At 37.7% G+C, this 27,466-nt stretch overlaps 2 protein-coding genes and 1 long non-coding RNA gene across 7 annotated transcripts in view; 2 read left to right on the top strand and 1 right to left on the bottom strand.

Moving 5' to 3' along the window:
- The window catches only part of Fam133a (family with sequence similarity 133 member A), a 35,957-nt gene extending 28,559 nt beyond the window's left edge, over positions 1 to 7,398 (bottom strand). Inside the window, exons 1-3 of one of the 5 annotated variants that reach the window (XM_075957974.1) lie at positions 7,343 to 7,398; positions 6,511 to 6,561; positions 3,117 to 3,152 (exon numbers count right to left, since the gene is read on the bottom strand). The gene's annotated coding sequence lies outside the window, so the exon portion shown is untranslated. Of the gene's footprint in view, positions 1 to 3,116; positions 3,153 to 6,510; positions 6,562 to 6,725; positions 6,808 to 6,960; positions 7,085 to 7,230; positions 7,253 to 7,342 lie in introns of those variants that run through there. The other 4 variants (XM_075957975.1, XM_075957973.1, XM_075957972.1 and 1 more) reach the window with 4 other exon arrangements.
- A 215-nt stretch (positions 7,399 to 7,613) lies between these two features.
- On the top strand, positions 7,614 to 15,037 carry LOC142840938 (uncharacterized). Its single transcript, XR_012908985.1, has 4 exons — positions 7,614 to 7,940; positions 10,650 to 10,768; positions 10,983 to 11,023; positions 12,924 to 15,037. It is a non-coding gene; the product is annotated as an uncharacterized LOC142840938 (long non-coding RNA).
- On the top strand, positions 7,940 to 10,629 carry Nap1l3 (nucleosome assembly protein 1 like 3). The gene has a single exon (XM_075957604.1). The coding sequence runs from the start codon at positions 8,017 to 8,019 to the stop codon at positions 9,748 to 9,750; it is 1,734 nt and encodes a 577-aa protein (XP_075813719.1). The 5' UTR covers positions 7,940 to 8,016; the 3' UTR covers positions 9,751 to 10,629.
- Positions 15,038 to 27,466: the final 12,429 nt, after the last annotated feature.

Here is a 27,466-nt window from a genome sequence, read left to right on the forward strand (position 1 = left end):
TGTCTGTACACCATATGTGTGCTTGGTGTCTGCGGAGATTAGAAGAGAACACAGACCCTGAGGACTGCTGTTGCAGACTGTTGTGAGCATTTATGTGGTGTTGGGAATCAACCTTGGGTCCTCTAGAAGAACAGTCAGTGCACTTAAACTCTAAACCATCTCTTCATCATTAGATATTTCATTGAACATGTGATTTGAGGTGGGTGTTGAAATGAAAGAGGACATTCTACAGGTAAATATTAGACAGGCTAACTGTTTAATGACCTTATAACTATCTGGATCAAATAATGTTATAAATAACAAGAGGTTACCCAACATACATTGTGTTTTGACCCTCAGGCAAATTACAGTTTGAAAGGTTTTGTCTATATATAGATTTCTGGATTAGAAATTAGACAACAATTAGAACATATACAGAAGAAATTGATAGCGGTGTTTGAAATCATAACAAGAAAGGTTCTGTCTACAAATTAATGATAACAAAATACAAAGCAGCAAGGACTATTCAATCTCTATGTAATGATCCATAGGTAGTCCTCTTTTAAAGATTAAGAAGAGATGCAGGAAAGTGAACCGAACTGCCCAGTATCTAGAAGAGTTAGTAATGTAAGAGAACAGAAGCAAAGTCTGGGATTTAATTGACTTCAGAGTCTACCTATGAAAAATGACTTTAAGAAAAGAAAATATTATTATTATTACAAATCTCTCCATTTTAACTCAAAGAAAAGACTGTGTTCTCTCTCTCTCTCTCTCTCTCTCTCTCTCTCTCTCTCTCTCTCTCTCTCTGTGTGTGTGTGTGTGTGTATATATATATATATATATATATATATATATATGAAAATGAACAATTTTGAACAGTAAATGAATATGAATTTATTTCAATCTGCAAGGATATCTGTACAACCATGAGACTATTTTTCCCTTAACATAGTAATATAATGAAATTAAGTGTTTCTTTTTTTTTTTTTTTTTTTTGGTTTTTCGAGACAGGGTTTTCCTATGGCTTTGGAGCCTGTCCTGGAACTAGCTCTGTAGACCATGCTGGTCTTGAACTCACAGAGATCCACCTGCCTCTGCCTCCCGAGTGCTGGGATTAAAGGTGTGTATCCCTTTTATGATTTTACATTATTTTTATTATCACATTTATTTTTTAACAAGAAAACAAACTATATTTTTTCATTATACATACCGATCGAAGTTCTCACTCCCTCCCCTCCTCCTATTCCCTTCAAATACCCTGCCACCCCACCCCCACCCAGTCCTCAAGAGGATAATACACATTGTCCTATGGAAGGTCCAAGGCTCTCCCTACTATATCTAGGCTGAGCAAGGTATCCATGCAAAGAATGTAGCTTCCAAAAACTCCAGGACAAGCAGTAGGGATAAATGCTTGTGCAACTGCCAGTGGATGGAGAACAAAGGGTAACCTTTAACAATGTTAAAGTGAGTAAATTAATAAGCCATTACAGAAATGAGTATGTTCAAGAAATGAAATCAGTATGTTAGGAAAACAGCTGGTGTCTGTATTCACTATATCATTATTTGAAATAGGCAAGGTAGAATATTAATCTAAGTGACCATAAACTTGAGGAAAGAAAATTTGGAATGCATAAAAAGTTAAGTCTATTTAGCATTAAAAAATAATAGAAATCTTGTAATTTGTGACAACAAAGATGAGCATGTAGGACATTATCTTTAGTGAAGTTAACAGAAACATACACAGAAACCCGGCCCAGAAATGTGTACAGATGATCTAGCAGTTTATGATCTAGCTAGTGTAAAATGCATATGTAAAAATATATACATACATATGTATCATCTTACCTGCTACATATATATAATTGTACTTTAAAATTCTTTTAAATTATCATTATATCAATAATCTTGATATTGATATATAAAAACCTGTCTATACACCACATTCACTTCATTTGTATACTTTATAAAGAAATAAGAATGAAGTACAATATTATAATGAAAATTATTTTGTGAAATAGCAAACTATAATTTTACTATTAGTTTTCAATCATAGATTATATTATCTTAAATTTATTTGCATTTCAATTGTAGTAAACAAAGGCCTCTGGATTAAGAAAGCAAAGGTATTATTTACACTGCTGAAAACCGCAAAATACTATTTCTATAGTTATGCTGTATATATGTATCCACTGGCAACTCCATAAACCAACCTGTCTTTCATGTTTATTTGTTCTCTAGGTTTACGATATTGCTGTCTGTTTCTGTCTCTCAAACATTTGAAGAACAAATGAAAGGTCAATTATGAAATTTTGCAGTTTAATTCTCTCCATTGTAATGAAATTCTGTTATCCCACACTGGCTCTTATTCTCTCCTGAATGTATCTAATAAATGTATGCCTATCAATTGGGGGATTAACACCAGTAGAAACCATAACACAATGGTTCATCATAGAAGCACATATATTCAGACAAATAATGTTTGACAATTGTGCACATTCATATAAATGGAGAAAGGAAAGTTTCCTGAATTTGAACCAGTTATGTATATCTTTATGAAAAATATTAAAATGATTTCAATCCATATATTTTTGTCACACATCAAAACATCAGCCTTAGTATCACGCTTAAAAGCATTAAATTTATAGAAAAAAATGATAAAGAATAGTATCTGTGACTTTGGATGACACATGGTGTTTGGAAGAAATATTACCTGGACTTCATTTTAATTGTAAAAAGTGCTTCTCCTTTCTGAAAACTATTAAAGGCATTGTTGAGAGAAGATAAAATAAGGTCACACTGTATTTGCTAACCTTTTAGTTGATGAAGGACTCACGTAGACATTATAGAAGATCACTCAAAGAATAATAGCAATGTAAGTAACACTTATTTTTAAATAGGGAAAATATGAGTACACACTTCACAGAACATATGTGATTGGCAAATCAGCATATGAAAAGATGCCCAACATCAGTAGTCATTAGCAAAATGCAAATAAGAACCACAAGACTATGCTACCACATACCTATCAAGATGTTATATTTAAAAACCTTGAACACAGAAAATAATTTTACTGTTGGTAGAGTTGAAAATAACCTATTTGAGAAATATATTTCTTATGAAGGCAAAAATATACCTACCATTTGATCCAGCCATTCCAATCCTAGGAATATTTTCTAAAAGAAACAAAAATATATATCCTTGTTCATATAGATACTTGTTCACAAAGGAATCATAGCAACTTTATTCACTCACTTAAACTTACACAGATGAATAAGAATAAATTAGTGTTCTTACACAAAATATATCACTACTCAGTAAAAAAATAGAAAAAGCACTCTTGATACATACAAAGTGGATACATTTTGAAATATTTGTGCTAGAGAATAAATAAGGCAAAAAGAGATGAATTTTCAATGATAATGTTGATTTACAATAGCAAAAAAATGAAAATTAGTGTATAGGACCCTAAAATATATTAATTGTTATAAAACAACAGAGGGAGGAATCATAGATATGTACATGTGTGAGAAAAATTTTAGTATGACAAAAAAAATCTACTATCTGAGTGTCAGAGATGATGTCAATTGTATATAGATTTATTAAAGTTTGTTGTGTACATTGTATTTTAATAGTTTTTTAAAATAGGGAATGGGATACTAGTTTAGTCAGCTAACACTGTCAGGATGATTTTTCATCCCAAAATGACACAATAATAAAAAAAAAATAAACTGGTCTCTGTAGCAAGGCTCAGTGTGTAAAAATGTTTGCCATGCTAACCTGGACACATGATAGAATGAGAGAACCAACTCCTCAAATTTGTCTTCTAACTTTCATATGCACTTCCAGGTAGTACACACACACACACACACACACACACACACACACACACACACACACACACACTAATACACACATGTGTACACGTTCACACACATACAATTTACACAATTTTAATTTAAAAGCTTAAAAGTAATAAGCTGCTTATGCATTGTCTTATAGATATTTGTAATTGAACAAACACTGACACACTTGCCATTGTGTGTGTGTGTGTGTGTGTGTGTGTGTGTGTGTGTGAGAGAGAGAGAGAGAGAGAGAGAGAGAGAGAGAGAGAACAATACAAGGGTCTATGCATATATTCTTATCAGGAAAGTTATAAACAGTTCTCAAAGAGTTATGTACAACCTGTGTAACTAACAATTTCTGTGATAAACATTATCTACTCTAAAGAATGTAATTTAGTATTAGATAAACAATAACAAGATAAAAGAACAGACAGAGCACTCATTGTGTAAGCAGTTTATACATTATCTTCTGATGAAAATTAGGCACATAATGTTTTGGAACTAAAGCATGTATATATAGTAGAAAATATATGGTGTATTTAAACTGCTTACATGAATTACATGAAGAAATGTGTGTATGAATTTAATTATATCAAATAAATAATACATCAAAATGTTATATAATACCTAAGGAAGAAAGTACATGAAAGAGTACTATGATTAGAAACTGTCATCTAATTTCAAAACTCAAAGATTATAGAAAAAAATCATAAAATCATAAAATTCATAAATATTATTTTGTATGACTTTTTATATGTTTCTTTCCCATCAAAGAATTTACAAAATATGTATGTGAATAGGAATTCATAATTTAAAATTATAAAAATCTTCTAAATACATACTTTATACTTAACCCTATAAAAGAGATTTATATGGCATTTATAGCAATGATATTTTCTAAAATATTCATGGTTTCATTAGTTTAATGCCCAAGTCACTTTACCTTTTAGGTTCAACATGGATTAATTTTTTTTAACTCAGTTGGGAAGAAGCAGATATTAAATTATTGCTAAATGAAAAATAAACTATGAAAAGATATTCAATCTTACTACTAATCTAAGAAATGATGTTTATAGCATTGAAAAATCATTACAAAATATTACTTGAATGAGAATAGTAGTAATCTCTGGAAATACCTTGAGTTACATCTGATTTATTATTTGTATTTAATATACCAACTTATTTCAATCAACATGTAATTTCAAAAAATACAAATTGACCTTAAAAGTCCCATAGCATTGAAACAAATCTGGGATACACAGAAAATTTGAGGCCATCATGGGATTCATAGTGTGACGAGATAAAAACAACAACAAAAATTTGCCCTCTTGCATTATTTTCTGAAAATTGTGTTCAATAAAAAAAGAACAGAATGTAGAAATTGATCCAATTGACTCAGCTTACATGGTACATAAACATATTCAATAGGTACAGATGAAAAGATTACTAAATAAGTATTTCAAAAAGTAATAGGTAGCTACCAATATAAAAATTTAAATATCTATGGTTATATTTACAAGTCAGTGATAAAGTGCCCTAGCATGTGTGATTCTCGTATTCCAGACCCACTTCAGGAAAATAAACCAATCTAGATCTTAACTCAAAACTGACTCAGAAATATTAATCTCTGATGGTACAGAAGTTAACATGTAAATCACACTATTAAATTACTATAAAATATTAAAATATAAGTATCTTTATTTTAGAAATGTCTATTACTGTAACTATAGATAAATGGAAGTACAATATTTATCATGCAGGCCATTGTATTGAATTATTATTTACATGGTGTGTGTTATCAATAAAATTACAAAACAAAAAGTAAAAGGTAAGCATTCATTACTAATATACCTGTCACAGGAAAGACACAGGTATAATTGGTTGAATACTAAAATGGATGAACTCTAATACCTTTTATATTTTAATAATCTTCATGGACATTTGCAACTGGTACAAAATGATTAAATAACCATAAGAATTAGTTCATATTCCAATATCTAGGAATACATACTATGTTAATGTTCTGAAGTATATACTAATTCATACTACAGATACTCAGGATATATACATATATTGTACCCACAAAATGACTCTGATTAAATAGTTCAAGACAATTATAGTGAAATATAGATCTATTTAAAAATAAATAATTGATTATTTCCTATGAAAATATAGCCATAAATCAGCAAATTACTAACCATCATATGATGTCACACAGATAAAAGAATATACATAAAGAAACTAGTGTATACAAGCATAAGAAAACTTCTGGAAGGAAATGCATCAACATATTAAAATGGTTATCATTTGGTTGTTATAATTAAAGGTTCACTATCATCATAATATTCTATACTGAATATTAATCTTTAAAATGCACATATAATTTGACAGCTACAGATAAATACAAGTTTATTTTCAAACCAATTTCTTAACTTAAAAATAAGTGACTAAATGAAAAACACAAACTCTGTAATGAAAAGTACGGCACAAAAACTTGTCACCATTTGAAATTAATAATGGAGTATATTTTTTATTTTAACATAACACTTATAGACTACGATCAAGTTTGGAGAGCACATTTTGTTAAGTAGGTTATTTTCTTATACGTATGCCAAGCCAGCTCTGTGAAATTTTATTTAAGATGTGCAATTCTGATCATTCATAAAAAAGGGTGCTAATACGTCCTTACCTTTCAACGGAAAGTGAACACTGGTCTTTTTGGTTGTAGCAGAACTGAATCCTGTAAATAAAAATAGCAAATATCTGTTTTTAAACTGCATTTAGCAAAAGTTTGTTTACATATTGCTGGACTTGTAAATCATCCTTTTAATATGGATACAATTCCAAATTAGAAGGAAATTGGTGCCAGATGACTTCTTAAACGCTTACAGATGATGCACTTACGTTATAACAACCCCCACCTCCCATCCTGCTGTTCGTGGAATTGAAACCTGCTGCACAAAAGTCTGAAACAAATCCTCTGCTTTAAAAAAAATACCACCTTACATTTTAACCCCCTTTGTTTTATCTAAATTTTTACGGCAAGCATTGGAAAGGACTACGTGGCAATTTAGTAATAAATGCCAGCTTTAAAACAGAAATACGATTTAAAAAAAAAAAAATGGTGTGACTGACTCACGGCAACATGGGTTCGCAAACCTTGTAGATGGATATAAACCAGATAAACCAGGCTTGCCAAACATCACAGACAGCACTTATTAAATCTGCTACGTGGAACGCAATATGCCTGCTGTCTGGCCCCTCCCCCCTCTGCCAATAAACGACTCCCCCCTTTTCCAGTGTGAAAACACATGCTCATAGAATATTTGTTTGCGTGTCCCTCCCCCCAATCATCCAGTCACACTATGCAATGACGCCACTTAGAGGTGTTTTTTTTTTTTTTCTTTACATTAAGGGTTCGCGGTGTGGAGGCCTTGTCCAACCAAACGGGAATTCTGGGCTGCTGAGCTAAAGGGATTCGTTTTTTTTCCGTTGCTAGGAACTATCGCTGGAATTTTTACCTCATGTCTACGACTTTTTTTAATTTTTTTTTCTCTCCCTTTGAATTAAAAACCACATAAGGAGAGAATTTTGTCAGGAGAGACCCGGTCGGGGGTGGCGGTGGGGGTGGAGGTGGGGGGGGATTGTTCCTTAGTCACCGAGGAGTATCTGGGAAGGTGGGAGGAGCCAGGAGAAAGAGCGGTGGCCTTAGGCCATTCGTTGGCCGTAACCCTAGTCAATCAAACCTGTTCAGCAAATGAGGAGCGACTACAGACATCCGGGGAACGAAATTAACAGGAGGGGTGTCAGCAAAGGGAGGGGCTCTCCATCCTAACCCAGAAGCCCATTCTGCATTCGGTACTGCGCCATTCGACTGCAGCACGTCTCGGCCCCGGTTTATTGCGGCTGAACAGTCCTTGTCGCCAAGGTTCTCGGCCGGCTTCTGCTGCCGCGGCTTCCTGCGTGCCGCCTCCGTGGCCCCGCCCCGGCCGCGCCACCGCCGCTGTCACTGCAGTCCTTGTCGCTGCCGGTAACCTGTCGCTTGTCTCCGCCGCTGCCGCCGCCGCCGCCGCCGCCGCCGCCGCCGCCCGGGCCTTCGCAGCCGCCTTCAGAGCGTCCGTGAGTCATTTCTGCCCATCTCTGGGTGTGCGATCTCTGTTGTCACCACTTTAAAGAGGTGTGCGGGACTAGCAGCATGGCAGAAGCGGATCCTAAAATGATCACAGAACCTGCCGCCCATGGGGTTGCTGAAGAGGTGATGGCTAGCTCAGCTAGTGATTCTGGGGAAGAATCTGACAGCAATAGCTCTAGCAGTACCTCTAGTTGCAGCAGCAGCAGCAGCAACAGCAGCAGCAGCAGCAGCAGCAGCAGTAGCAGCAGCGGCAGCAGTAGCAGTAGTAGCAGCAGCAGTGGCAGTCAAGTATACCGAAAGAAGAGGGTACCTGAGCCTTCCAGAAGGGCCCAGCGGCATCCCTCCGGGAAATATTTTGTGGATAAGCTGCCTCAGGCAGTGAGAAATCGGGTGCAGGCACTCCGAAATATTCAGAATGAGTGTGACAAGGTAGACACCTTGTTTTTAAGGGCAATTCATGATCTTGAAAGAAAATATGCTGAGCTCAATAAGCCTCTTTATGATAAGCGTTTTCAGATCATAAATGCAGAATATGAGCCTACAGAAGAAGAATGTGAGTGGAATTCAGACGAAGAGTTCAGTGGTGATGAGGAAATGCAGGATGACACACCTAATGAAATGCCACCCTTAGAGGGTGAGGAAGAAGAAGAAGGCTGTAAAGAAAAAACTGAAGTAAAGGAAGAAGAAAAGGATGTTCCAAAAGAGGTTCCTGCGGCAAAAGTTGAAGAAAACAAAGCTCCTGAAGAAATTCCTGAGGTGAAAACTGAAGAAAAAGAAATTCCAAAAGAAGTACCTGAAGAAGAAGTCCAAGAAAAGGAAGCCACTGAAGAAATTCTTGAGGTAAAGGCTGACGAAAAGGAAGCCTCTGAAGAAATTCCTGAGGTAAAGTTTGAAGAAAAGGAAGCCTCTGAAGAAATTCCTGAGGTAAAGTTTGAAGAAAAGGAAGCCTCTGAAGAAATTCCTGAGGTAAAGTTTGAAGAAAAGGCAGACTCTACAGATTATATAGAGATAACTCCTGAAGAAAAAGAAGACCCCAAAGAAGTTCCCCAGGCAAATGCAGAAAATAAGGATCAGCCTACAGAAGAATCTAAAGCAAGGGCTCCAGTAAGAGAGGCTCAAAAAAGAGTTCCTGAGACAAGGCCTGAAGAAGGAGGTAATGTTAAAAGGGCTCGAAAGAGAAAACCTAAGAGAGAAGATCCTAAAGGCATTCCTGACTACTGGCTGACTGTTTTAAAGAATGTTGATAAGCTTGGGCCTATGATTCAGAAATATGATGAGCCCATTTTGAAGTTCTTATCTGATGTTAGCCTGAAGTTCTCAAATCCTGGCCAGCCTATAAGTTACACTTTTGAATTTCACTTCTTGCCTAACCCATACTTCAGAAATGAGTTCCTGGTGAAAACATACATAATAAGGTCGAAACCAGATCACTATGACCCTTTCTTTGCTTGGGGATGGGAAATTGAAGAGTGCAAAGGCTGCAAAATAGATTGGAGACGAGGAAAAGATGTTACAGTGAAAACTACCCGGAGTCGCCCAGCTGCCACTGGAGAAACTGAAGTCCAGCCAAGAGTGGTTCGTAATGCATCCTTCTTCAATTTCTTTAATCCTCCTGAGATTCCTTTGATTGGGAAGCTGGAACCAAGAGAAGATGCTATACTTGATGAGGACTTTGAAATTGGTCAAATTTTGCATGATAATGTTATCTTGAAATCAATCTTTTATTTCACAGGAGAAATCAATGATCCCTATTACCATGATGTCAGGGATTATGGAAACAGGAAGTACTACAAGTGAAAAAGGCAACCTGAAAGATTTTTCAAGAACATTAAAAAGTCAAGCAAGCAGAAGTGAAACAGATTTACCTAACCTTGTAAAAGACAAAACTTGCCCTATAATCTGAACACTATTGCTTCTTATAGTCTGGTGTTTTCCTTTTTCCTGGTACTGTCTTAAAATAGTGTCTTATGCATCTGTTATTCTACCTTGCCTGTTGTAATATTCTTCAAAATAGGTAAACTACTGTTAATTTTCCAAAGCATGTTTTGTTTGGTGCTACAGTGTTGGTTTTGTGAACTCGTTTTGTCATGTTCCTATTAGATTGTATCTGTGCAAATCATCAAACTTGTTAGACAAATTCTTGCCTGAAAAAGCAAAACTTTAAATGTCAATGTATATGTGTTTTCTCTTTCTTTTTTTCAGCACAGAAGATTAAGGACTTAAATCTGCTTGCACTAGCTGTGCCTTCATTACTTTGCCATAGAAATGTAGTAATAATACTAACGAAAACATTCTATTGTGAAATGTAATTGCTTGAAAAAATATATTTAAAAATATCTGTCAGTACCAAATTAGTTTCTTTATGTGACATATTGTTCTATGAGAAAAAGTATTATTTATGATTAAGGTGTTGAATATAGTATTTTAAAAAGTTGCATCATTGTATACTGTGTAATTGAAAACTAATGAAACCATATTTTTATTTTAATGTGTTCTACTTTGCCTTTCGTTACATTATTTGATAATTTTTCATGTTCTTTTATTGCACCCTAAAATAAATGTCAAATAAATGCCATGCTATGAAACCTTGCCATTTCTCTTAATTATAAAATTTGTTTATCATAAAAAGTATAGGATACTGAGCTTTTAACTGTTTAATAAACATATGATTATTAACATTGTGATATATTTCCTAGATCATAATTCTTCAACTGGAAGATATCAATGGAGATATTGGAGAGGAATGGGACAAGAGAAGGAGGAGATCATGGCAGGAAGAAGAGAAAAGTGGAAGTAGATAAGGGAGAGAAAAAGGGTGAGAAAGAAGTAATTGGGAGGAAGAGGGGAAAGAGATATGTGTGTAGGGAAGGGGAAGGGAATGAAGTAGGGGAGGGAACAGTTGGGAGGAGATGAGGGAGAGTATCTCACCCAGAAAGATATGAGTTAATGGTTTCAGATGCCCAGTACCTGCTCTGTCGTTGATCTGGAGGAGGTCACCACTATCATGACTTTTGTTTTTTTTTTCATAGGTGAAATCATTTTTCATCTGTACATCACAGCTGGTCTCAAGGTAATCACATCCTGGAATTTGGGGTTGAGTCTAGCAAGAGGACTAGGTTCCTTAAGTTCAGATTTATCAAAGTGCTCTGTACTGGGTATAAAGAGTATAGGGATGTAATAAACAAAGGATGTAATAAATTACCTTATTTCACATTTCTGTTTCTCCATACAGATGTTTTCCTTCAAGATGATAGGAAATGTCTGATGGAAAGAAGACAGGATTATAGAATTTCTGGAAATTTGAGCATAGAATTTGGTAATAATCATCCTAGACCCTACCATGTTTCTATGTGTTTACTTTTTCATTATGAAAAATACAGAGAAAAAAGTGCTAAACTTTAGTAAGAGTTTTAAAAAAGATGTTCCATTCCAGGTAGAAGTTTGTAAGGTTCTGTTATAAAGGCTGCCTAGCAGCTATAAAATGTATCTACTTTGGCAATCAGTATACCCCTAGAAGGCATATTATATAGCTCAGTATCTTTCTTTTATTCTTGCTTAATAACAATTTTCTATCCCATGTACGTAAAAAGGAAAATATGTGTAACCCATAACATGTATATATTACTAATCAAATATACTTAGGTCTTTAAGTTATGATATAAATATCAAGAAACATATTTTTTTTTTAATTTTCACAGTACTGTTAGGCAGCCAAGAATGCCCCTTTTAATCGAGATTTTTGCACTTGTCAAGAGTTCTTAGAACATGGGTGACCTATCCTCAGATGAGCACCCAAGAGGTATTTATAATCAGCACGTAGGTCAGTTATGGGTCTTTACACTAACTGTTATGCAATGCAGAAAGAAGCTATTCTGACCAAAGTTGAAAGCAGCATAAGTCTATGGGAATAGAAAATATTTATAATGCAGTTTGTCAGCTTGCCAAGTTAGCGTGTGCGTATGGACAGCACTAATAAAACTTGGGGTTATTAAAATCAAAAATCAGAAAAGCAGTCTTGAAGATGGGAGGAGGATGGGGAGAAGAGATTGGGGAGAATTGGAGAGTGGTAGTAATAGATGGCTATGGTTAAAACATGTATCAATATATAAAACTTTCAAATAATATAAAAATGATTTTTAAAAAAGAATTTATAGGACACTTATTTATATGGTAGAACCAAAATGAAGACTAATAAACAAATGTAATATGCCTTGTTCTGTGGCTTCATAGGTTGCCACAGTGACTATATTGTGTAACTGCTAGGTAACACCTATGGCTGAACCTTTAAAAATTTACCTGGAATTAACATCCTTCTTAGAAAACTCATTAAAGTATAGCACTTTTTCTCTGTGTTTTTCACATTGAAAAAGTAAACACACAGAAACAGATTAGAGTATAATATGACTGGCTTGTAAATGGTGTTTTGTTCTCCCAGTTATTGACTCAAACACAAAGGCGAATTACACTGAATAGGTATAAGAGAAATTGCCAGGAGTTTCCTACTACTTCTGTAACTTGTAAGTATAGAGATTGTGGAAGGGATGAAAAGGTGTGTAACAGTAACATTAAGATTCCTGAAACACAAGCTGTCTCCAGGATGCTTTCTCTCCTTGGGAAGATTATGAACAGCAGAAAATCCTATTAGCCTGCAACATCCATTAGGTTGCATTTATCTTTTGCAACTCATAAGCCAATGGATGTTATAAAAATAAATCTCCCGAGAATGAAGCCACTGTGAGAAACAATGAGCAAAGTCTTCCATGCCTTTCTTATGTTCTTTGTTCTTTTTTGCTGTGATTCAAAGCTGAAATCAAGTGCCCAATTAGATGCTGCCAAACTGAACAAGAGAGTGGTGGCCTCTGCCACTTCATCCTTTAACTCTTTCTCAGCAGTTAATGTCATCTGCTTTATGATGGCGGAGCATCTAATCCACCTTGGTCAATCTAAACATTTGCTGTTTTCTTTAACAGGCCAGGATGAGATGACGAGAGACTGGCTACAGTAGCAGCAGCAGCAAAGTTTGCTAAAGAAGTCATACAAGAGCACTTAGAAGTTGTATGCAGAAGGGTCAGGAATTCAACGTTATACTTGGCCACAGCAAGTTATGGAGACTAGCCTGGGGAACTTGCAAACGTGTCTCCAAAATAAATGGGGACTGGAGATGAGGTTAAGAACATTTGCCGCTGTTTCAGAGGATGTGGGTTCTGTTCCCATCAACCATATGCCTCTTCACAAACTTATTTTTAGTTCCAAGGGGTTCTGTGCTTTCTTCTGGCCTTTGGAACCAAGAATGCATGATGTGCACATACATAAATGCAGTCAAATACTATACTCATGAATTTATTTTAAATCTTTAAAATAATTAAAAATAATTAGTAAATAATGATTGAAGAATTGAGCTAAGTGAAAAAAATATTAGCACAATCCATAGTAATGCCCAACAGGACTCACACTGGCTATATGGGTATATTTTCACTTAAGATGCTGTGGGGCATGCATTGGGAAAATAAAATTGGAGTTGAATTTACTCAAGAATTATAGGAGCTGGGAAATACATATATGTATTTATATAAATATACATGAATATATATATATGTATATACACACACACAGTCTCATTTGAGCTGTTTAAAACCACCATATATAATGGTACAATATTAATTATAATTTATTAACTATTAAACAATTATAAATAATATAAGTACTGGGTGGGGTTTGCTGTTATGACAGATTAAAAAACTAAATATCCTGAAATTGATGGGGATTTAGATTTTGAGAGGATTAGTAAATTTGAGAAACCAGTGGCAAAAATTAAAAACATTATTAGTACAGAAATTGTTCAACTACACATTTATGTTGCATCTGAATGTAAACAGAGACTGCTCATTCATTTTCAGGCTGCCCAGACCCAAATAATCACACAAACTATATTGATTACAACTGTGTTTTGCTGCTAATAGCTTAGGTGTATTCCTAGATAGTCACGAAGGAGGCAGACACTGGAAAATTAACCAGTAGGCCACAACCTTGTGGTGATACATAGATCAATAAAAATGGGTTAATTTAAGATGTAAAAGTTAGTTAATAAAAAGCCTGAGCTAATAGATCAAGCTGTGTTTTAATTAATATAGTTTTTTGTGATTATTTGGGTGTGGGCGGCCAGGAAACAAAAAAGCAGTCTCTGTTTGCATCTGAACTTATATATTTCAAAACAAATGTGTAGCAGATCTAAACAAATGTTATAATGATCTTTGATCTTCAAAATATTCATAAATTGAGAATTACAAGAGTATCAGGAGACCCGAAGGAAATGAAGATTACCTTTCTAAAAACCAAGATTTTAAATGGGATGTTCAACATAAAATTAGTTTCATGTTTCTGCTCTTGAAATTTTAAGAGAACTGTGTGATGATTTATTTTCCTTGGATTTCCTTTTACTGCCTAAGCTAATACATAGCTGCAATCTAAATTATACTCTAACATGCCCCTGAGCCAGACAGTTCATGTGTTTCATTTGCTGAAAACAGCAAATACAGAAGTTTAACAAAACTTGTTAAAGTGTACTATAAATGTTGAAAGGATCTTTTCCAGATATCAGTTGCTAAGTAATGTATTTGTTATCTGAATCAATTATGACCAGTTGGAGCCAGTTAGAGTTCCTTGTCAAACTTAAAGATTTCTGTGAAGTAGCTCATTCCTTACCTATATGTTGCTTTCTGCTTTTCAATGAAGATAGAGTGACATTTTCTGCTAGGAACAGACACCACTCACTCAAAGCCACACAGACTAACATAAGGACAGACAGGAACAAACAGATTCAGAAGACAGCCTTCAAGGAGGCATAGATTCATAGTCATGCAGACAGGATGAAAGACACAAAGTGTGAAGTATAGAATCCAATTTGGATTCATTCTTGGTGACTAGGAGCTAATCATTATTAGTACATATAATCTACTCACTTATTTGTAAGTCACTTCAATAAGTAGTAAAATATGGAGTTAAGTATGTTGACTGGCATAATGGAATCTGAAATTACCTGGCAAGAGTGAGAAGGAAGCATTAAACATGCAACAAACCTGCTTAACAGTTTATGAGAAGAGATATGTACAGGCCTGGTGATGTCGATGTGCAGAAAGAAAGAGCTGAAGATGGCGTGTCCAACTTTTAAAGGCTGTCTAGTGCATGTGCACAGGGGGAAGACAGCTACGTCATATGCAGGTGACAGAGCTCATGCATGCACGCAAGGGCTTATGTAGCTGAGTCATATGAAGGTGATGTAACCATGTCACACGTGGGTCACACATGGCCTTTTAAGGTCCTCGTGGTGGCTAGGTATTTTTGCCTGAGGGCTTGTCCAAACATGCATGGCACTGGAATCCAGAAATACCAACCATGCTGGTTGGCTAAAATCATAACATTCCACCCTTTTGTTTATTATAAAAATTTGGGGAGTCTGGGGGTCTTTAATAGGTGGGAATGGGGTGTCATCAGGTCTCTTATGACTGCTTCTTGCTGATTTTGTGGGCATTGTCAGGTCTCTTGAGACTGCTTTTTGCTGATTTTGTGGGAATTGGAGAGTTGAGGTGCTTAACTTAGTCCTGGGGTGGCTGATTACTTTCATGTTTTTTCCAGGCTCTGTGGAACTGGCTAGCTAGCACCTTGGACCTCACAATATTATGGAAAAGCAGAAAGTTATTTCTGGAAAAATTTTAGATCCTGGTGATTGAGGGAGGAGCGTCCCAAGTTGCAAGGTTTTTTTCAGGGGGTGGGGTGGAGGAAGGAGTTTCCCAGGGGTTCCCAAGAACAGAATTAATAAGGAAAGAATTAAATAATACTTATTCTTGGTGAGTCTGCTCCGTGTAGATAGGTCCAATTGGCTCCCTGGCATTTATGAAAAATGTTTGAAAATAAATATATTTTAGACATATAAAAGCTTATGATTGCCAGGCAGTGGTGGCGCATGCCTTTAATCCCAGCACTCAGGAAGCAGTGGCAGGCGGATCTCTGTGAGTTCGAGGCCAGCCTGGTCTACAAGAGCTAGTTCCAGGACAGGAACCAAAAAAGCTATGGGGAAACCCTGTCTCGAAAATTAAAAAAAAAAAAAAACCTTAAGATTATGATAGTATAGTATTAGAGTAGAAAATGGTGAGGAAGCTTCTCTTAAATGAGAGTGCTTGCTTGCCCCTAGCAAGCAGAGCAGACCCGAGAAATTGCTGCTACTAAGAAAACATGCTTTACTCTATTTTTTCCCAAGCTTTCTTGGGCTTTCTGTGGTTGCAGTTATCCATGTTGGGTGCCATTCTTTAACAGACTGGCTTCTTAGGGTTCTGTCCTTTCAATCCCCCAGCCATTTTAGTCCCGGAGAAAATCATACAGAGGTCTCCATAAGATTATAAACTGACTGGCCCATTAGCTCAGGCATCTTCCTAGCTCTTGTAGCTTATATTAACCCATTATTCTTATCTATGTTAGCCACATGGCTCTAACTTTTTCAGCTGGGAAGGTCACATCCTGCTTCTTCAGTGATCTGGGCAGAGCTGGGGAAGGAATGGGCTTCCTCCCCAGAATTCTCCTGTTCACATCACCCTGCCTCTGCTTCCTGTCTGGTAGACCCACTTATACTTCCTGCCTGGCCAATCAGCGTTTATTTAAAACATGATTGACAGAATACAGGCAATTCTCCCACACCAGTTCCCTGTAATAACAACTGAGTGGTTAACTGGAAATTTAAGTATGACATTGGAGATATAGAGAAGTTGGTAAAGCAGATAGGAGAAAGAGGAAGAAGGAGAGTATATGGAGTTTTTGGTACAGGAGAGTTGAGTATGATAATGAGACTTTTACTCTTCTGGTACTGGAGAAAAAGTGGCTGATTGTGGTATCCTCTGGAACTTAAGGGAGCAGGGCCCTGCTGAGTTACCATATATAAAGAGCTTTCTTGAGCTTTAAGAGTAAAAGGTTTAAGATGAGACAGGTAGATCCAATGAGAGAGTCCCTTGAGCTTGGCAGCTGTGCGAGTTACAAGAATTACTTTAAAGGGGTCCTACCATTTAGGGGAAAGGGGTGAGAGCTGTTGGTCTGAGGGGGGCGAATTAGTACCTGGTCTATTTTATTCAGTGGTGGGCATGGATTTGCAGATGGTTGAGGTAAAGAGTAGTCGGTAAAATCCCATAATAGTGAGCGAAGATGGGATAACAGTGGAGTAAGTAGGTGATTTGCTAGGGGAGAGGATTTAGGTGAAAGGATGGGGATTAAAACTGGCTGGCGATACATGAGTTAAGGGCAAGATGGAAAAGGAGCTATTTGGAAGAACTCTAAGCCTAAGAAGGGCCAGAGTGAAAATATTTACCCACTCAAGTTGAAGCTCCTGTGACATCTTAGCAAGAACATTTTTTAAGAAACTCTTAGTTCATTCTACTTTCCCTGAAGACTGAGGATGATATGGGATATGAAAATGCCAGGGGATGTTAAGAGCTTTGATAAAGTTTGAGATATCTAGGAGGTAAACTCTGGGCCAGTATCTGACTGAAGAGATGTTGGGATTCCAAACTGGGGAATAATTTCTTAGAGAAGAACATCGGAAATTGTCTGGACCCTATTGTTAGTGGTGGGGAAAACTTCAATACACCCAGGCATGATTTACACCAAAACCAGGAGATATTTAACTCATTTGACTGTGGACATATAAGTAAAATCAGGCTGCTAGTCAGTTCCTAGAAGAAAAAGGAAGCTATAATATTTGGTCTTGGGATCTGACTTTTGACAGATTTTACAAGAAGCAGTGATAGCTTTTAAGAACTCTTAAGCCATCAGGAATGGATTGGAGGTGAGCCTTGACAAAATGAAACAGAGCTTTGCTGTTAGGATGAATGAGCTGATGTAGGTAGGACTGAATTTGCCAAGTGTCAGGAGGTGTCTGTGAGAATGTGGTCTGTACTGTATGAACCCCATGAGGTGACTGAGGTAAGTTTGGGCTCTGGAATGCTGCTGTTCTAGCTGCTTGGTCAGGCTGGTTATTTCCTTTGGAAATAATAGAACTGTCGGTTTGATGAGACAGACAGTGAATAATTCCTATAGCTTTGGGAGATGGGAGGCTTTTAACATGTCCATAATGTAACCTGAGTTAGTATGGATCCTGCTCTCATCATAAGGAGCCTACACTCCATAGCTGTGTGGAACAGGGTGATAAGAAAGGCATATTTGGAGTCTGTGTTAACATCTAAAGATTATCCCTTTGCTAACTGGAAGGGATGGGTAAAAGCTATAAATTCAGCCTGTTGATTAATGGTATGGGCAGAGAGTCCCTGTTCTTCCACCACCACAGTATCTGACACTATGGCATAGTCTACTTTATGGATCCCCTCCCATAAAAAGGAGCTGCCATCTATGTACCAGGCATAAGTGGCCTGCAACAGTTTGCTCTCCTGTATATGTGAAAGGTAAGGCAGTAGATCCTTTAAGGTTTCTGTGCAGGAATGAGATGGGGAATAGTTAATGTTAGGTTGAGGTAGGAGATTTGAGATATTAATGGGTGGGCAGCATTGGAAAGTGAGTTTGGCATCTTCTACTAGTGCCACCTGGAAGGAAAGAACTCCGGAAGGGGGTAAAGAGTGTAAGCTTTTGTAACTTAAGAGAAGGGACAGATTGTGGTGGGAGAAAACAGTGATAGGTGACCCAAAGTTTTGTTTCTTTAACTCATGAATAAGAAGAACAGCAGCCACTAAAGCATGTTTGCAGGTACCCAGCCCTGAGTGGTGAAGTCCAGCTTCTTTAATAGATATGCCACAGGTGCAAAGGAAGGTCCTAGCTGATGTCCTAGGACATCAAGGGCATGTCCCTCCTTCTTTGTTACATAGAGGGAGAAAGGACACGTTAAATCTGGGATATAAAGAAATGGAGCCTGTATAAGTGCCTGCTGGAGTCTCTGGAAGGGTTTAGTAATGGCATAGGGAAGGGGCTCATGCAGAAAACTGAGAGCTGCCTCGTACAAGGGGGGAATGAGGAGAGAAAAACGGGATCCAGGAACGCAGGAAGCCAGCTATTCCTAGGAACAATAAAACCGCTTTTGTAGAAGAAACTGTAAGGGACTGAAATAGCTTTTTTTCTGTCTAGGGTAGTAGCCTTTTGGGTTGGAGGTAATAATTAATCCCAAGTAAATGACCTGAGAGGTAGACAGTTGAATATTAGAAGGTGAGACTCTATAGCCCTTTTTGGACAGGAAATTTAAAAGAGTGGAAGTATAAGTTTTGCTAATCTGCAAAGTAAAATATCATCTACATACTACATGAGTTTAGACTTAGGGAGAGACAGTAAGAGTAGATCAGAAGCTAAAACCTGATCAAATAGGTGTGGGCTATCCCAGAATCTTTGGGGAAGGACAGTCCAGGTGAACTGTGTGGAGAGATGACTTTTAGTGTCAGTCTAGGTGAAGGCAAAGATGTTTTGAGATTGAGAGCTGAGAGGAATAGAGAAAAAACAAACATCCTTGAGATCTAGAACTGAGAAGTTGGAGGTTCCTGGAGGGATTGTGGAAAGAAGTGTGTAAGGGTTAGACACTACAGGATGAAGAAGGACCACTGTGGTCTTGAACCAGGTGATAGGTGCTGTTAGGTTTCTTAACAACAAGTATAGGGGTGTTAAAAGGTGTTAAGTAACTTTTTACTTAGAAGGTCAGAGATAATAGGCTTAAGTCCCCTAAGAATCTGGAGAGAGAGGGGGGTACTGAGCTTGGGTAATGTACTTAGTAGGATCTTGTATTTGAACAATGATGGGGGAATGGTGTTTAGCAACAGAGGGGTTTTGGATGTCCCAGACTTGGAGGTCCACCTGAGGCCAGTAGAGGAAAAGACACATTGGAGCTGGGAAGTTTGGAGGCTAGAAGGAGAAGGACAGGAGCTGCTGGTAAGAATCTGGGAAGGAGCAAACGAGATGAAAACTTCTCCTTTTGCTAAAAAATCTCTTCCTGTAAGAGGTACTGTGTAGGTTAGCATGACTAAAAATAAATGAGTGAGACAAATACTCCTAAAAATAGTTCAGTGGTGGGGTCTGCTGAGGTAGATAAGACTGTCCCCCTACCCTGACAACATGGAAACTAGAAAGAGAGGTATGCCCCCCAGAATTCTCTCAGTACTGAATATGTGGCTACAGTGTCCAAGAGAAAGGAGATCGACTCTCCTGATACTGTGATGTTTACTCGTGGCTCCCTGTTACAGATGATGGTTGTGGTTGGGTCAAAGGAGCCCAGGCAGCCTGACTTGTCCATGGCCAGACCTAGAAGTTCAACTTGGGAATTTTCTGGGTTTAATGTCTCTCTATGTGCACGACGACAATCGACTGCCCAATATGCATGAAGACAATCAACTGCCCAATGTCCTTCCCTATGACGTCTTGGACAAGGTCTCATGGAGCCAAGATGAAGATTAGGGCATTCTCAGGCCTAGTGGCCATTTTTTCCACATTTGAAACATGGGCCTGGTGGTTCTTAAGCCCCAAGGGGCAAGGGAGCAGCAGGGACAGAATGAATTGGGCAGTCTGTCACCTCGGCTCATTGGGGGGTCATGGCTAGCATGTGACAGTGATGATTACAGGCTTTGTAATTCCTTGCATTGTACATTTTAAAAGTAAACTCTAAGGCCTGTGGAGTCAAGGGGCCTTTCTTGAAACATCTAAGAATAGCCTTAATTTTATGGTAGCACTGAGGGAAAAAAATGAGTCATGAGTAACTGTCTGCTTTCCGTAGCTTCTGGATCTAAGTCAGTATATTGTAACAGAGCTTTAGTGAGGCATTCCAAAAATGAAGAAGTCATTTCCTTCATATCCTGAACAACCTCTGAGAGCTTATTATATATAGTTTACTGAATTGAGGGCAGCCTTACAGGGAGAAGTGCCAGAAGACAAGTCATAAACTGGTCCCTAGATAATATTCTGCCTGGGGTGTTATAATCCCAGTGTGGTCCTTCTCATGGACCTCCTCTGCCCCCAGGTGGCATGTTGCATGAGTTTGGTGGACTTCATCTGCATGTAGTCTGGCCTGCTCCCAAAATTGCCTGCACACTTTAGGAAATAGATTATTTGATGAAATCATATAAATATTATGAAAGGTGAGATTATAAGACTGGGTATTGGAATTGCTTTATGAAAGAGGTAAAATTATACATGTAAGACCCAAGTTTTTGTTTTATATGGGAGAGTCCTGAGAGGGAGAAGGGGGCGTGTACCCTAACCAATCTATCTATGCTGGCTACTTCTTGCAACAGGAGAACTGCAGCCAGCTTGGCTTGGCTCCCAACTGGGGAACTGTAGATGGCTTGGCTTGGTCAGAGTTGGTTTCTATAGCAGCATGTGGGCACGTAAGAGGAGGGAGAAAGGTGGGTGCTAGAGCCAGGTGACTATTGCAGCCTGGCACCAAAGAGGAGGAATGATCCAGTGGGGCTGATTGAATATTAATGGGGGGCGAGAGAGCTAAAAAGGGCAACAGAGCCTGCATGGTGCCAGTGCAAAAACAGAGAGGTAGCAAGGAAGGCAGCAAACCAGAGGGAGGGGAAGAAGTGGAAGTATCTGTTGAGGTTAGAAAGGTGTGGATTCCTTAGTGGGGTTCAGAGTGGGAGCTGAACAGGTAGCTGGCCACTGAGGTTGGAAAGGTGGGGTTTGTTAACTGAGACAAGAGAATAAGTGGAGTGTTCTTACAGCTCAGTGGCAAAGACAGAAACGTGAGCAGGTGAACAACTTGCAAGGACAGAGGGCTTAGATTTAGAGCTTAGATAGTAAAAGGCTTGGATATAAGGAAATACCTTCCATCTGCCTGTGCACTGACAGTAGTTAGAAAGCTGTAGAATATTGGGATTAAAGGTGCCATTAGTCAGCCACTTTAAATTGTTATCTAAATGGTGATGAGGCCATTTTTTCAAGCAAAGATGAACAAGTTTGGCAATCTGCAAATAGGACACTAAGGCCTGGGGTTTCAGAGCCCAGAAAGGAAGTTAGGTTGATGGTCTTCGATGGCTTGTTACCTATAGCTGAAAAATTGAATACACGCAAGAATAGTGACACCACACATCTTATAGGAGGATATCTCCTTTCTATAGGTGGGATGTGAAATAGCGACTCCACAAAGTCTATAGGAAGATGTCTCTTTTCTACAGGCTGAGTGATGAAGACTGATTGGCTCTAGTCTGAGCAACTCAGAAGCCAGAGAGACTAGAGGATTCTCCAAGCAGTCTATCACAGTATGGACTTCTTACAAGTGGTCCAAAAGAAAATAAAAGAAAGGAAAAAGAAAAAGAAAAATCTGAGGGACCCTGGGCCCCAAAGTAAATGCACTTCCCAGTGTGTGTAGTGCTAGTGTGGGTGGACTACCTTGGGTTGTCTGATCATGTTTTTGAATATGGGAAACAACCAGAGATGAATGTCGGCAAAGGGCTCAACTGTAGCCAGGAAAGCCATGTTTGGAAGCCTTCCCTCTGTTTCTAGGAACAACAAAAGATTTCTGGGAACTTAGAAGTCAATTCCTGGGGTTCAGAGAAATGTTTAAGCTGACCAGAATGGGGAAACTCACCAAGTGAAGCCAGGGATGTGTGTTGATGTCATGCTCAGACAGATGGAACACATGGTTTTTGTGGAACAATTACTTGGTTCTGGATTCCAAAACCAGAAGAGGGGCAGGAGGGCCTACTGAGTCTCACAGCACCAATAAAATTACCTGGCACAAATAAAAAGGAAGCACAAAAAATGTAGCGGCGTAAATGAATGCAGACAGATTGTAATAATATGTACAGCTTTAATGGGGAAATAGACTTACAGAACCACAGGTTCCCGCGGAGAACAGGAAAGCAGAAGGGGCGGCGGGCTGATGCTCACCAGATTTATATGTAAACATTAGCCCGAGGCGAACATGCCCCATAAGGGGGCTGGGCTATCCCTACATCTCCCCCTTTTGTCTAAATAAGACAGAACAAAACCAAATACAACTATATACAATAATAACAAATAATAAATATAACAAACAATATTGAGAACAAAACTTTTGCTAAACATTCTATCTCAAGGAGTCTAAATAATGTAGAGAGTAACTACAATTATATAATCTTCAACTCCGTCCAAGATCTGAGAAGGGAATAAATATTACTTAACAAACGAGAGATATCCAAAATGTGCAACAAATGACAGAGACAAATGACAACCTGGGCAATCACCCAAAGTCTTGTTTGTAATGATGAGTCAACCAACTTTGGCTAAGGCCTAACATAACTGACCTACCATTATTAAAGGCAAGGAACTTTCTTAGAACTATCCTACCCTGTCTTGGCAGGATAAGACAATCCTGTTTCATTCACTTATGGATATTCTGTATCTTTGTCAGTAGTTGAGGTATGGCCTTTTCTTAACCCAAAGGCCAGTCCTGCCAAGAAGACAAGCTCCCAGTGGAGTGTATTTGGTGCTCAACATTTTCTCGGGAGTAGAGTGGTGTCGCCAGGACTGATTGTGTTTCGTTGGCACAGAGTTCTAGGTTAGATTAAGAAGATTCTAGGTTAGATTAAAGGCCATTTTATACAGCTCTTCAAGAGGCTGAAGATTATACTATGTATACTAAATATAATCTCTATGTATCTAAAAAACCTGATTAACCTAAAAATAAATATGACAAACATATAATTCTCAATACCTGTCTAACTTGAAGACTAAGGGAATAAACAACTGTGCAGTATATGAAGACAATGATCTTCAACTGTAAACAATGTCATTACATATCAAATGTAAACAATGTTATTATATAAATAGTATCAGAGGTAGAAATGTAAATTCTAATATGGTAGATGTATCAATACAATATAGACAAAGTTATAAGCATACTCTTATACAAAAATAGAGGTAGGAACACTCACATTCAATATTCAATATATCAACATACAATAAACAGTACCAATACAATTTTCTAAAAACAATAATTCACAAATACCAATCATCCCATCAAACCAGTTATTCCCCCCTTTTTGGAAAATACCCCTAATTCCATAAAATATCTCCCCATCCCCTCAACCCTAAATCAACCACTAAATGATGTCTCTAACCCTGAGGGCAAACTCGGTTGGGAGAGGGGACGTCGTCCTCTAAGATTGCTTCTAGCTGACATGAGGGAGACGTTCTTCTTAGGGGGTCCTGTGAAAGCAAATGATGGTAAAATTCTCAAATTAACCTTTGACCTAAGAAAATTGTAACTAGTCTCTGAGCGTTTTGAGAAGGTCCGGCCAGAGTGTTGTCAAAAATGTGTACCATTCGAAATTGTCTCGTGCAGTTGGTACCAAAAAAACAGGTCTAATATTAGCACTTAAAAAAATATTCATGACATCATAAAAACCAGATTGAGTTGATGTAGTGGGGCCCCATCTTCATCCTGAAAACTTTAAAGATTACTGTAGGAAAATTTGTTGCTTGTTATGGGAAATTTAAACATTAACAACAAGGACACAGATATGAAGAAAAGCAAAGAAAGTTTATCAAGTACATAATTATTCTTATTCTGTCCCATTTCATGGCTCCTGACCTGAGACAAACTCTGAGATATCTCTTATCAACAGGCTTGGGATGGAAGAGGGACTGAGCCATAGTCCAACTTCAAAACCAGCTCTACATATTTATAAAGAAATGTTTAATAAGACATATATAAAAAATTAATTATTACAGAACATGTCCATCCATCAGTAATTAAATATTCAGGATCCCTTAATTTCTTTAAAGATGGGTATTTTCCTGTGGAGATGAGAAAAGAACCTGCCCCCAACCTATCTGTATTTCTTACCATGAGTATGCTCGCCATCCTTGTGAATGAATTGTTATTTATCTTTTCCAAGTGGCTTCTCTTCTTCAAACCGAACCTTTATTAATTTTGATGGTATCCACAAATTTTCCTCACCTGTGGAGACAAGAGCAAAACCCCTTCCCCAACGCAGCACATCTCCTGACTTCCATTGTGAGGTCAGCACATCCTTGAAATAAACTGTTTGATTTAGGTCAGTAGACTTTTCCCTTATCTAATGTCTTTCTGCAGCCGCTGTTCCCTTCCCATTAGCGTTGAGAAAATTCAAGGTTAACAAGGCATTATGTAGCCTATTTCTGGGGGTGTTTCCCACCCCTTTCTGTTTGTTCAACATATCCTTTATAGTTCGATTTGATCTTTCTATGACTGCTTGACCTGTAGGATTGTATGGTATACCTGTAACATGCTTGATATTGTAATAATCAAAAAACCGTTTCATTTTCCTAGAGACATAACCAGGACCATTATCTGTCTTTATTTGTGTAGGTATACCCATGATAGCCATGACTTCTAATAAATGAGTGATTACTGAATCAGATTTTTCTGAACTTAAAGCAGTTGCCCACTAAAAGCCTGAATAAGTGTCAATGGTGTGATGAACATATTTTAATTTGCCAAATTCTGCAAAGTGAAACACATCCATCTGCCAGATTTCATTCCTTTGGGTGCCCTTTGGATTAGCCCCTGCAGGGAGTGGAGTTTGATTATAGAAAGAGCAAGTAGGGCATATCTTTATAATCGCCTTAGCTTGTTGCCATGTAATAGAAAGCTCTTTCTTCAAACCTTTGCTATTGATATGATGTTTTTTTATGAAATTCAGAGGCTTGTAGCACACTACCAATCAATAATCGATCAATTTCTGCATTACCTTGTGCTAGAGGACCTGGCAGACCCATATGGGATTGGATGTGTATTATCCACATAGGACAAAGCCTGTTCCTGGTCATATCTTGTACCTGGTTAAACAATGAGGTTAGTTCTGTATAATCAGGTATTGTAGTAATATGGGTGGCGGGGCTGTGTCCCCAACACCCCAGCCGCCTGCTCGGCTAGCTTATGCCCGACATAACAACACACAAACTGTATTCATTTAATCACTGCTTGGCCCTTTAGCTCTAGCCTTTACTGGCTAATTCTGATATCCCGATCAACCCATCTCTAATAATCTGTGAGCACTGGTCTTAACGGGAAGATTCTAGCCTAAGTCCATCCTGGGTCAGAGCTGGGGCATGGCGTCTCTTAGAGGCATCTGCTCCGGAGAGGAGAGCTGTCAAGTCTGAGCTCACTTCCTCTTCCTCCCAGCGTTCTGTTCTGTTTACTCCTCCCACCTATCTTCTAACCAATGAGGGCCAAGCAGCTTCTTTTTATTTAACCAATGCCCTTCCTCCATCAAGGTATAAATTCAGAAGTTTCAATATGTAAAATAACTCTTTCTGCATATTGTGAATCAGTAACTATATTAATAGGTTCTTTAAAATCCCTTAGCACCATAAGAATGAATATAATTCTGCCTTCTGGACAGAATCCTAAGGACTTTGTTCCACCTTACCCAAGTCTTCTGATTTGGAACCTGCCTTCCCTGATTTATTGGCATCAGTATAAAATGTACGGGCTCCAGTTATTGGAGCATCACAGACAATTCGAAGAAGGATCTAAGAAGTTTTCTTTATGAAGTTAATCCTCTTGCTTTTTGGATAGTTGTTATTAATATCTCCCAAAAAATTAGCACAAGCTCTTTGCCATGGTTCATTATCTTCCCATAATTTCTTTAGTTCATTAGCAGTGAAAGGCACTATAATTTCTGCTGGGTCTATGCCTGCTAGTTGACGTAGTCTGAACTTGCCTTTTATAATTAACTCAGAGACTTTTTCCACATAAGTCTTCATTTTCTTACTTGGTTTATGTGGTAAAAAGATCCATTCCAAGATAATATCATCTCTCTGTATTAAAATTCCTGTAGGAGAAATTTTTGATGGTAGTATGACGAGAATACAATCGAGCTCTGGATTCACATCTGTCCACATGTGCCTGTTGTAATTTTTCCTCCATCATTGTCAGTTCCTTTTAAGCTTCAGCTGTTAATTCTCTGGGACTGTTTAAATCTTTATCACCATCCAAGGTTTTGTTCAAATGAATTATTAAATCAGGTGTTATCCCAATAGCTGTTCGTAGACTGGAAATGTCTCCTAACAGTCTTTGAAAGTCATTAATAGTCCGTAGGCGATCTCTCCTAATTTGTGCTTTTTGTGTCTTAATTTTTTGCAAACCTATTTTATAACCTAAATAATTAACAGAATCTCCCTTCTGAATCTTTTCAGGAGCAATTTGCAATCTCCATTTAGGTAAAAGTATCTTTATTTCTTCAAACAGTCTTTTCAAGGTATCCATGTTTGAATCGGATAACAAAATGTCGTCCATGTAAAGATTTACTATCGATTTGGGAAATTTCTTGCATCTTATTTGCAATGGTTGATTAACAAAATATTGGCACAGGGAGGGGCTATTTAACATACCCTGGGAGGACCGCCCAGTCATACCTCCTCGAAGGTTGAGAATTGTTATAAGTAGGCACTGTGAAGGCAAATTTTTCTCTAACTTCTTTTTGTAAAGGTATAGTGAAAAAAAAAACAGTCCTTTAAATCAATAACTATGAGAGGCCATCCTTTTGGTAATAAAGAGGGCAAAGGAATTCCAGATTGC

This window comes from Microtus pennsylvanicus, chromosome X, assembly GCF_037038515.1.
Source record: "Microtus pennsylvanicus isolate mMicPen1 chromosome X, mMicPen1.hap1, whole genome shotgun sequence".
NCBI classification, from domain to species: domain Eukaryota; kingdom Metazoa; phylum Chordata; class Mammalia; order Rodentia; family Cricetidae; genus Microtus; species Microtus pennsylvanicus.